This window comes from Orycteropus afer, unplaced genomic scaffold, assembly GCF_000298275.1.
Source record: "Orycteropus afer afer isolate SDZICR_OR568_19922 unplaced genomic scaffold, OryAfe1.0 scaffold00020, whole genome shotgun sequence".
Lineage (NCBI taxonomy): Eukaryota > Metazoa > Chordata > Mammalia > Tubulidentata > Orycteropodidae > Orycteropus > Orycteropus afer.
In genome coordinates this window covers 13159378-13171653 of record NW_006921607.1, presented here as the reverse complement: position 1 = coordinate 13171653, position 12276 = coordinate 13159378, and the positions used below count along the sequence as shown (strand labels likewise).

At 45.7% G+C, this 12276-nt stretch overlaps 1 protein-coding gene across 1 annotated transcript in view; it reads right to left on the bottom strand.

Moving 5' to 3' along the window:
- The window catches only part of TLDC2 (TBC/LysM-associated domain containing 2), a 22167-nt gene extending 10805 nt beyond the window's left edge, over positions 1-11362 (bottom strand). The window contains exons 1-4 of the mRNA XM_007934640.2: positions 11330-11362; positions 9679-9837; positions 8828-8980; positions 5163-5258 (exon numbers count right to left, since the gene is read on the bottom strand). Coding sequence (XP_007932831.1) covers positions 5163-5258; positions 8828-8980; positions 9679-9837; positions 11330-11362 — 441 coding nt within the window. The remainder of the gene's footprint in view (positions 1-5162; positions 5259-8827; positions 8981-9678; positions 9838-11329) is intronic.
- Positions 11363-12276: the final 914 nt, after the last annotated feature.

Sequence of the window (12276 nt, the reverse complement as noted above, 5' to 3'; positions counted from 1 at the left end):
TCCCTGGAGAAGGATGTCATGCTTGGTAGGGTGGAGGGTCGACGAAAGAGGGGGAGGCCTTCAAGGAGATGGATTGATATGGTGGCTACGATGATGGGCTCAAGTATAGCAGGGATTGTGGGGCTGGCGCGGGATCGGGCGGTGTTTCGTTCTGCTGTGCATGGGGTCTCTATGAGTCGGAAACGACTCAACGGCACTTAACAACAACTAACAGGGGATTCTGGATATGGATACAGAGGGAGAAAGAAGAGGCAGAGTCGTCAGGATTCACTGACAACTCAGATGTGGGATTGAGAAGAAGAGAAGAATTAAGGAGGACACCATGATTTTTGGTCTCAATAGCAGAAACAATGGAGGTGCTGTTAACTTTTATGTAGAAGACAGCAACAGATAAGATGAGCAGGTTTTGTGGGGGAAATCAGGAGTTCAGTTTTAGACATGTTATGTTTGAGATGCCATGTTTGAAATCCAAGGGGAGATTTTGAGTAGCAGTTGGAGTCCAGGGGAGAAATATCAGCACATGGATGGCTGGATGGCCTAGAGAATGGATGAGACCACTAAAGAAGAGAGGGTGGTTAGAGAAGAGACAAGAGTCAAAAACTGAGCCCTGGGACCCTCTGACGTTAAAAGAGGAGATGAGGAGGAAGCAACAAAAGATTCTGACAAGAGTTGTCACAGCAGTAGGAAATTTGGAATTCTCTGTGAATGTAGGAAGCCAGTGGTGAATGGTACCCAGCATTGGTTCACCACAAATGTTGTTGTTATTATGTTGTTATTATCACCACAAATGTTGTTGTTATTATGTTATTATTATTATCAGCCCCACTCATAGTGACACTTCCTTGGGTTTCTGAGGCAGTATCATTACAGAAGTAGATTGCCCAACCTTCCTTCCGAGGAGTGACTGGTGGGTTTGAACCACCGGCCTTCTGGTTAGCAGTCAAGTGCCTTAGATACTATGCTACCAGAGCTCCGTCACCACAAGTAACTGACTCCTCTTTTTCCTAAGGAGCCCTGGTGGCACAGCGGTTAAAGTGCTCAGATGCTAACCAAAAGGTTGGTGGTCCAAACCCACTAGTCACTCTGCAGGAGAAAAATATGGCAATCTGTTTCCATTAAAATCTACAGCCTCAGAACACCATGGAGCCTTTCTATTCTATCCTATAGGGTTGCTATGCGTCAGAATTGACTGGACAGCAGTGGGTTTGGTTTTTGGTTTCTTGTTTCCTGATAAGATTACCAGGCTGGCTAATGGAGGCAATGCAGCAGATGAGGTGTGTTTTGCCTTTACCAAGGTAGTCCATAACTCCTTGTGACCTCCTTGTCATGAGAACAGATGGCTGTACACTTGGATGTGTCGGTAGGTTTCTTGGTCTATGGATTAGTGTCCATTGGAGAGAAGGTCTCTAACAGCAAACCATGGCACCTGGAAGTAATTATTCATCCATTGAACAACCAAATGTTTCTTGAGGGCATGTTATGCCAGGGCAAAGGGGTATACCCTACCTCACAAACTGATCCCACCCACTCCCCTGACCTACTCAGCCTTCCTAAAGGTGCCTGTTCTCTCCAGCTTCCGTGCCTGTGCACGTGCTCTGAGAAGACTCCTCCCTCCCTGTCTGTCACCTGGTGATCACCAATTTGTCCATTAGGACAGCATTAAACCAAACTTACTGCCATGGAGTCAATTCAATTCATAGCGACCCCTCCTTGGGTTTCCAAGGCGATATCTCTATGAAAGTAGATTGCCCAATCTTCTTTCCAAGGAGTGGCTGGTGGGTTTGAAGCATTAGATGCTGCTTTTTCCAGGAAGTCTCCCTTGTTCTCCTAACTCCTAAGCCCTTCCTCTGTGCTTCTAGATTCCAGGTCTAAATTCACAGCACTTACTACTCAATATTGTGATCCTGTCTCTACTTCCCCAGCCTAGGAGCATATCAAGGCAGGGACCCTCTGTAGTTTAGAGAGGTGATGCTGTGCTGTACTAAGCCAGAATGCCTATTTCCATATCTCATCCTCTTCACTGACTAGCTGTGTGAGCTTAGGCAAGGTATTCTGTCTCTCTGTGCCTCAGTTTCCTTATCTATAACATGAGGATGAAAATAGTAAGCACCTCATAGGAGTGTTGTAATAATTAAATGCACTAATTTGTAAAAGTTTAAAACAGCTCCTGGCAGACAGTTTTAGCTGGCTTCTGTTAGCTACTTTTTTTTTTTTTTTTTCAATTTTGGTGTACATATATAGATATAGATACACACACACATATGAAAACATTTGCCATTTCAATTTTTACAGTTCAGTGACGTTATGTTCATGTCGAGCATGCATCACCACTATTTGTTTCTAACTTTTTCTATTACCCTTAACAGAAACTCAATGTCCCCTAAGCAATGATGCTATTATTTTATTAATAGAAGTATATGCTCCAGGCCACGCACATAATGCTTAGTAGGTTTGTTCATTAAATAACTCAGAGATGGAAAAACTTTGGCACGAGAGATGTTGGAGACTACTTATTTTCCTTCCTCTTTCAAAAACCCTAGCTCCTTGGAAGCTCATGCCATCTGACTATACCAGTAAGTTTGTCCCTGTCACCCACTGATGACAGTTTGTCCTAGTCACCCTATGTCATTGATCAAAGACTTCAGCTCTGAGTCTCCAACCTCTCTTCCTTTCCAAACTCCTATCATTGTCCTAAAGAGCCCTGGTGGTGCAATAGGTAAGCACTTGGCTGAACCCACCACAGGAAAAAATGCCTGGCTATTATCTCTCTTGTGAAAATTATAGCTTAGGAAACCCTGTGAGGCATTTCTTCTCTGTCATATGGGGTCGTTGTGAGTGGGGATTGACTCAACAGCACACAACAACATTATTGTCTTTGGTGCACTTTACTGTCCACACAAACCTGTGGAACACCTCTCAAGGCCTCACAATGGGGGCCTTTCAGGCAGTTGAGAGAGCAAAGAATTTGTCAGGTACTAAACAAGGAATGCTTTCATCTTCACCCTCAGGGAAGACTTAGTCTCCCTGAATTTGAAGGGCACGCCAGGGGTGAGACTACTCTTCTCATCCATTGTATTTCCACCCCCTCATCAGCACACACAAAGGCAGGATTCCTGGGCAGATGCCAGCCTTCCTCCCTGACTTGTGTATTTCAGGGCTGCTTGGTAAAGTTAAAGCGTGTGTATCTCATTACTCTCTAGCCTCAACCAACCATAAGGGATTCCCTTCCCAAAGTTACATAAATTCAGGCTAAGTTGTCATCAACTGTAAACACTTTGGTAGTACAATTCATGCCGGCCTCAGCTCCTTGTCCTCTTCATTGCTGGTGGGTTTTCTGGTGCTGTCTCCTAGGGTTACACTCTGGAACTTGTCCTCAACAATGATGGCAACTGGACAATGGTCCTATAAGTTTATGTGAATGATCAGAATTCCCAGGTGAATAGTAGAGCTGACAAGGGGCAAAGTTGTGGTCACTGCTTGGTCACAGCCAGCTACCCAGAGGGACCAAGTAGTTGAACCTGTGGGCTTCGGACCATAGTCACAGGGGACATCAGGCTCAATTGGCATAACATACTATACAAAACATTGTTCCACCTCCTACTTTGGCGAATAGTGACTGGGATCTTAAAACTTAGCAAGCTGCCATCTAGATGCAACGATGTGTCTCTCCTCGTCCAGAGCAAAAAAGAATGAAGAAAACCAAAATTCATGGAAACAATTAGTCCTAGCGACTGGTACACCATCCGATCTGCAGCCTATACAACTAAGAGACCAGAAGAACTAGATGGTGCCCGGCTACCACTATCGTCCACTTAGAAGGGGATGTACGTAGGAGATCCTTCATAGAGAGGGAGAACAATGTGGAACAAAACTCAAAATCATTTGGAGTAAAAAAAAAGGTGGGGACCAGGTTTGCTGGTCTGAGAGAGCCTGGTGGAACCACTGAGACTATGGCGCCTAGCTGCCCTTCAGGTCTGGAATTGAACCCACACCTGTGGTTTTCAGCCAAACAAAATACAGGCATATGAGTTAAACATTTACCTCAAGTAGATACACTCCTTGGAGAGAACAATTATGGGAGAAAGAAGGGCTGCTTATGCACAGGGAGACAGCTTAGGGGGCAGGAGTGTATGGAGGGATGGACACTGGGAAGAGGTAACTATGGGGAGGAAGTGGGAGGGGAGCTGTTGCATTGTGGTAAACTGTGGTCAATGACATGAGACAAAGTATATGTGAACTGCTGTATGGAAAGTGAATTTGCTCTGTAACTCTTCACCCAAATCACAATTAAAAAAAAAATAATAATAATGACAACACCCTCCACAGTCTACTTCAAATGCTCTTCTGTCTACCATATCTTGTCTTCCAAAATGTTACTCAGCTGGTACCACTGCTATAATCTTTGACTTCAAGGAGACCTCCCATTCATTGAGTCCACCCTTGTCTCATTCTCCAGTTCCCCCTGGGTTTCCTGCTTTCCTTGGCAAGACTAGGTTCTGTAGTCCATTTTATATTTTTACTCCCTTACAAGAACCCTCAACTGCCATTACCAGCCCTCCCTCTGTTAAACCAACTTGGCAAAACCCTGGTCCTAGATGAACCCTTCCATTTGCTTTTTTCATGCTTGCTTCTGAGGAGCTGCTGGAGAAAAGCACATAACCAAAGCCACAGGCTTGCCTTCCAACTCACAAGCTCTGATCCTCAATCTACACCGCTTCACTGTCCTGTTTCTCTAGTGGGCTTCCCTTCCCGCTTCCAAGATGACTATTCTGTCCCCTCAGGCCTTCATACTTCTTCTCCATCCTCACTCAGCTGATGATCTCACCCCAAGCTTCATTAAAAAAATCAGTCATCAGAGCTGTGCTGCTTCATCTTCCCACATCAAACCTTCGGGTCTACCTGCTCATGGGCCCCCTTGTTTTTCCAGCCTGTGTTAGGTGAGCAACATCCCTCCCCTTCTCAGAGCTCATGGTCCTAGAGGCCTGAACTTTTTTTTTTTAAGTTGGTCAGTCCAAGGGAGATACTCTGCTGGCCACTGCCCTGTTTCATGCCCCTGTGGAAAGATGGAGGGATGCCAGGCAGTCCAGCATGGGGGGTAAGCTAGGGGCCACCGGGACTTCAGGAGCTTTGTCCTCCCACAGGGTCCATGCTCCCCTAATTACCTTCAGCTGTGGGGAGAAGGAGAAGAGAAATGTCTCGCCGGTGCCATAGAAGCCTTTGCTCAATCGGATAGCTGAGGAGGAGAAGGCTCCAAACATCTGGAAAACAGAAGAGTTTGCAGTTTGCAGCTGGAAGGGAGTTGGGGAGGGAGGGTTGCTCTGGCAACCTCCACTCTCCAGGCTTGGCATGTAGGCCTGTCCTACTGAGGCCCTGCCTAGGGAACTTGGGCAGAGCTGGGGGACTGGGAAGCCTCAGTGGACCCATCAGCATGCATCCTTCCCCTTAATATGCCCCAAGGAAGAGCTCTTGTTGGCATCCTCCTCCAGGCCTTCAAGTCCCTCCTACTTTTTTCTTAAACGTACTTGTTTTCTATAAGTAATCCTCATATAAAGATAAGAAGTTATAGACATGCAAAACAAACTCATTGCCATGGAGTCGACTCTGACTCATAGCAGCCCTCCCATGGGTTTCTGAGGCAGTATCACTACAGAAGTAGATCGCCCAATCTTCCTTCCAAGGAGTGGCTGGTGGGTTTGAACCGCCAGCCTTCTGGTTAGCTGTCAAGTGCCTTAGCACCATGCCACTGGAAAGAGAAAAAATCAAGTCACTTCAAATTCTCCTCTTCCTTCCCAGGATAACCACTCTTAACATTTTGGTGCATTTTCTTCTAGTGTCTATTTACTACCGACATATACATATTTTTATTAAAAAATGAGATCATATTATTTATTTGCTGCTTTGCTCTAACTTTTTATTACAAAAATTTCAAACATACAGAAAAAAGCTCAGTACTACTTCGACCTAAGTTCAACAATTGTAAATATTTTTGCCATATTTATTTTACCTCTCTCTTTATATATATTTTTTGGCCCACTTGAAATTAAGTTGCAAACATTTTACCCTTAAATAGTTCAGCTCCTAAGAATCAGGACTTCCTCCTATATAACCAAAATACCATGGTTACATCTAAAACAATTAACACTAATTCCATATTATTTAGTATCTAATTCATATTCCATTTTCTCCAGTAATCCAAAGAGAGTCTTTCCTATCCCACTTTGAAAACAAAAAGAACACTTTCAATAGCTGAGGTTCCATGTCGTTAATTTTATTGCCCACTCAATATTTCACCATATGGAGGGGCTGTAAATTATTTAGCCAATCTCCTCTTGTGGTGGGACAGTTAGATGGCCTGCAGTTTTTCACTGTTATAAACAACGCTGAGTGATCTGATCTGATCATTGGGGGTTAGTTATGGAGAATTAAGTTTTGGCTCAATAAAAGGAGAAACTTCTTCGTGGTCAGAGAGATGTTATGCCACAGAAGGGGCTCTGTCCAGTGGTAGTGAGCTTCCTGCCCTTAAAGGGAAGTCCTTCCATCAGCATCCCGGGGAGGGACCTCCTGCCCAAGTGGGAGGGCCTCTAGGGCCCTGAGATCCTTCCTAGCTCTAGTGTGTTTCTTACACAGAAGAGCATTTGAAACCAGCTTCCAACCCTCCCCACTTCCTGGAGTGCTGCCTGGAATTCCATCAGTGATGAAACCAAATGGACTTAGTGCACTGCCTCCTGGAGGCTCCTCTTGTAAAATGCAGGAGCAGCTGTGGCTGCCTTCTCTCTGGTCTTCTGCCATTGATTCCCTGCTTAAAATCCTTCCACAGTGTCCTATGCTTCTGAGGATAAAGATGCTGTTTTACATTTATGGTCAAATGTCAAATGTTTACAGTGAAACCTATAAGAGCCATAACTTGATGGGACTGCCTTGTTTTTTCAGGTCTCACAAGTTTTCCACCTTTGACAAAGTGAAATCTTACTACTTTTCTTTCTTCTTTATGATGTTTGGTAAGTATGGACACTTTAAGGGGAGCTTTGGTGGTATAATGCCTAAGACTGCTAACCAGAAGCCTGGAGGTTCAAACCCACTAGCCACTCCTCAGAAGGAAGGTTGGGCAATCTACGTCTGTAGTGATACTGCCTCGGAAACCCAAGGAGGGGTCACTATGAGTTAGATCCGACTTGACGGCAGTGAGCTTGTTTTTTTTTTTTTTTTAATGCACAGTTTATAATATAAAACCTGTATACACATGGTAGTTAGGTGCAAAGTGCCATTTGGTCTTCTTCTGGCTTATAAAAATGGTGTCCCAAATCTTAGTATAGATTATTAGCAAGCTTCAACTCTTTTGTATGGCAGAGATCTTGTTTTCACCTTCCAGTTCTTCCATCCCTGCCTGGGTCATGAAGTCTGCAATGTTTCTCTCTAGGTCACCAATGCAACTCATGCCATCAGTTCTTCCAATGATCTGGTCAGACATAGTCTGAAATTTATTTTGCCTCTGTTGCAATAGTGTCTGGACCACTGAAGTAAGATCCTACATGGTCTTGGGATTGGTCTTGGCCATTTGCCTGGTTCCCAAACTCACCTACACTTCCATGTGTCCTCTTACCACTTTTTTATCACTCTCTATTGGTGGAAAATATTTGAATTTTCTGACAGGCTTCTGCCTTGCACAGATTGCAGCTTTTGCAGGTTTTACTGTTCAGGTATGCATTACTTAACGTACATGATACATTCTATGAAACAGAACATTATGTGATTTGGATGTTGTGCAAACACCATATTAAAACCTTATGAAAACTGTCCACTCAGTACCTCACTATGTGGAAGGGCTGTAAATCATTTAGCCAGTCTAAACCAGGAGCCCACTTCTAGTCACCCACTTTGCCACTCCGCACCCACTGCCAATGCTCCCTCCAGTGATGTTTCCTCCAGTGAAGGCTAGAGGAACTGGTTGAGGCAGCGGGAACGGAGCAAGAGGAAGTGAGCAGGGAAAGAGCTGAGCTGTACCTGCCCTGCCTGCTGTTCTGCTTCCCTGAGCAGCAGGGGCAGCTGCTGCCACTGCTTTGGCTGCCTGCCTGCCAGACAAAGCCCAGGAGCCCGTGCCCAGAGCCATGTCCTCCGCTTCACCTGCCTGTATCCTACCTGTGGTCCAGTGCTGCAGGAATCTGGTTTTGGGTCTAAAACCATTAGGGGGAAATAATAAACAAAAGGAGAGCAATTTTACCTTAAAAAAAAAAAAAAAAAACACCTTCTAGAACCACTGATGTATACATGGTCACACATTGTCCAAACTGAAGTTAAGCAACACATTTGCTTATTTGCTTAATGTCTGGCCTCTTTGCCTCAATAGACCATTAACTCCAAAAGGGCTGGAACTATTTCTGTCTTTTCCTGGCACATACCAAAAAACCCAACCTGTTGCCATTAAGTCGATTCCAACTCATGGCAACTCCATGTATTACAGAATAGGCCTGAGCTCCATAGGGTTTTCTTGGCTGTAATCTTTACAGAGCAGATTGGCAGCCCTTTCTCCCATGGAGCTGCTGGGTGGGTTGAACCACCAACCTTTAGATTAGCAAGGTATTCTAAATCACTTGTGCCATCACATTGAAGGTGTTAAATATGCACGTGTTGAATGAATGAATGAGTGGTGAATGAATGAATGAATAAGGAATGGCACTGAGCAGGGTAGGTGTCAATGCCATAAGTGTCCATTATAGTGACTTAGTGTATCACCTCTGCCCTGTCATCCCTGAGGCTGCCTTGGGCAGGACCCATCAGTGTCTGGTTGGGAGCCCTTGAGCCTCAGGTTGGGGGCCTTGGCCCAACTCACCTGACCATCCTGGTCCCTCAGCACTAGCAGCACTGGCCCACTGTGGCCTTCCATCTGCCGATACAGGCTCCGCAGACTGAAGCCGTCCCTCGCCGTGCAGAAGGCCAGGCTCCAGGAGTGTCCGGTGACTCTCGCAGGGAGGTGGAGGCTGAGCTGGGGATAGGACTGGAGATGATCAAGGGAATCTTCCTTCTCCCACCCTTCTTCTGGTAGAACCTCAGGGCTCAGAAAGACTGGGGTTGAACAGCCACTACTCACACAGGCAAGATGCTTTATAGATTATAGAGTGATTTCTGTTTCCAGGGCACTTCCATGACTATTAGCATAGCCCTTGGAGATAAGGGTTATTGTTCCCATTTGACGGATGAGGAAACTTTGCTGAGGATGGTGACACAACTTTCCCAAGGCCTACATTGGGAGTAAATGGCAGAGGCAAGATTCAAACCCCCATCTGTTCTCAAGACTCTCTCCCCTTGGTCACCCTGGCCCCAGAAGCTGAGGAATAGATGAGATGCTGATTCCCTCTATCTATCCCTCCCCATCTTTTCCCCATTTCCTGCCCCAGCTTTAGCTCTACTTCCCAAGGACTGGTTCTGTTTAAGAATTAGCTGCTTTCATTATCTCCTTAACCTCCTGGCTTGGTGAAGAGAGCAGGGCTCGCATTATCAGACCAATTTAGAAGAAAGAGAAGGGAAGCCCAGAGAGAGGAAATGATTTCCCCAAAGTAACACAGTGAATCAGGATCAAAGCAGGAGTGGCTCCAAGTGTCCTGGACCTGGTTATGGTAGAGCAAGAAGGTGAGTCCCTTAGACTTAGGACTGAAGTCCTTGGGTCGTGGGCGGTGCCCGAACCTGCCTGATCTCCGAGGCACCTAGCACCTGGCTGGCTTCTGAAAGCTGAGTTTCCTTGGGATCTTCAGGAGCAGGGACTAGGGCTGGGGCTGGAGCTGCCTCCTCCTCTTTTGCCTCCTCCTTTTCTTCCCCAGACAGGGCATCATCCACCTGGCTGGGCTGTGGAGATACAAAGAGGCCTGGTGAGTAAGGAGCAACATAACACCAGCTTCCACATCTCCTGAGTCCCAGAGCCTTAGGCCACTCCACCACTCCTGGTTCAGACCGCTTCCCAGCCCAGCCAGCCCAGGGCAGGCTGGGAAATTTCCACAGACAGACAAGACTGCTGCTGCTTCCAGCCTGCTACTTTCCTTGCTCCTGGTAGCCCAGGGTCAGAGATAACGCCCCTTCAAACACACACACACACACAGAGGGCTCATCAGATGGGGCCTGGGCCCAGGAGCTTTTCTGCCTGTTTTCTCTGGATCCCAAGAGGTCCCAGGGATCCAGTTCCAAGCCTGAGAGTAAAAGAAAAAGACAGGTGGCAGCCCAACCCTGTGAGCTGAGACTGTGTTTGTATATTAAATAACAACAACAACAGTAATAGTTGGCACTGGTACAGCACATACTTGGCTGCCTTTGGTGAGTATTTGATCTCTTTGAATTTCCCCAATGAGTGCCTAAGGCATTTGACTGTTAACTAGAATGCTGGCAGTTCAAACCCACCAGCCACTCTTTGGAAGGAAGGTTGGGCAATCTACTTCCTCAGTGATACTGCTTGGGAAACCCAAGGAGGGTTCGCTGTATGAGTCGGATCTGACTCGATGGCAGTGAGTTTGGTGTTTTTTTTTTTTTTTGGTCCTCATTTTACAAAGGAAGAAAATGAGGCCCAGAGGAGCCCCTGCCAAAAACCGAAATGATAGGAGTGTAAGGGTGAGTAGATTAATATGTGTGTTCATCAGTGTGAAGGTATATACTGACTTAAAATAGATTTGTGTAGGTATTGAGTGTAAATGTGTATGTTTATATGTCAACATGTTTGTGAGTGTGAGTTGGGATTGTGTAAATAGAAGTGTGTGTGTCTGTGGGTATGTGGTTGGTATATTTAGTCATACATTCATTCATTCATTCAACTGAGCTCCCACTCTGTACCGATATGTGTGTTTTTACTGTCTGTGTACACACACATTTACATTGTATGAACACACACAATGACTTCCAGGACCTTTCATAGGAAGGAGAGATGTCCTGGGGTACAGAAGGATAGGAACCCACTTTTCTGCCTTCCTCTATTGCTCAGGTATAGGCCTAAAAGACAGGGCCTCTCCTAGCTGTTTGAGGTCTCTGGGGAGAACTCTCTCTGACACCCACTTCAGCGAGGAAGGGATAGAGGGAGTGGTCTGTCCCGCTTGAAGGTCACAGGATAGTGACCTTCAGTAAGGTCCAGGCTTCCTGAGTCAGTCCCCATTCTGAACCTCAGGCCAGCTGAGGAGGGACCAGAAATGGGATAAATCACCTGTCTGCCTCCAGCCCTATCCCAGGGCCCAGCTAGGCCAGAGATCCTCTTTCCTTTTATAATCTCCTTAACTTCCTGGCCTAATGAGGAGAGCAGGGCTAGTAGTATTACTGGCTTTCAGCCCTAGCCCACAGCCCAAGCACACAGACCCCTTACCAGCCGAGTGTAACGCCAGCGGAGACCTTTCATTGTCCTGTCCCAGTGCAGCTACAGCAGAGTCCAGTCCACAGCCCTCCCAGGGGAGGAAGCACCACTGGGTGGGGCCTAAAGATGAGAGGGAGAAGCCTGGGGCACACCCAGCTGGCTCCATTCCCACCCAGCTGCCCTTTGCTCCCCACACCTGTAATTCCCAGGCTGAGTTGATCCTGGGTAGGTTTGTGAGGTCAGCTACATTTGCAGTTAGCATCTAATACATGTGAGCCGTACACAGTAAATTCTACTTCTGATTCACTTCTTCCTCTTCTGGCAGCCTGGCCTCAAGACTGTGGTCCTGTGGACAGATGCCCCAGCTCTAGGCCGGGGGTCCAGACCCTCTGGTTTGCTGTGTGAACTTGGATGACCCCCTTTGCAGTCTTGGGCCTCAGTTTCCTCACATGGACCAAATCACCTAGAGACCCTCACAGTACTAAAAGCCAGTAGTGCAGCTCCCTCTCAAAGCTGATGAGTGCATTATAACAGAAGCTTGCCATGCCTAGACCAAAGGTGATTTGTTATTTTTTTCAACAGTTTTATTTTTCTAATTAAAAAGTAATACATGTTAATTATAGAAAATTTGGGGAAATCCAGAAAAGAATAAAGAAGAAAACAAAAATATTTATAATTTCATCCTTCAGACATAAGCATTCAACCTTTAAGGATATTTTTTCCAGTCTATTACATTTATTTCATATATATATGTGTGCACACATTTATAAACTGATAATACCATATAAAATTTCATAACTGGTTTCCCCATTTAAAAGTGCAGTTTTTCTAATGACATTAAGTATTTTTTGAAAGTATGATTTTTAATGGCTGCATATTATTTCATCAGAGGGTATACATAATTTATTGTCCTACTGTTGGACACTTTGCTTCTAATTTTCTGTGTGCATAAGCAATGC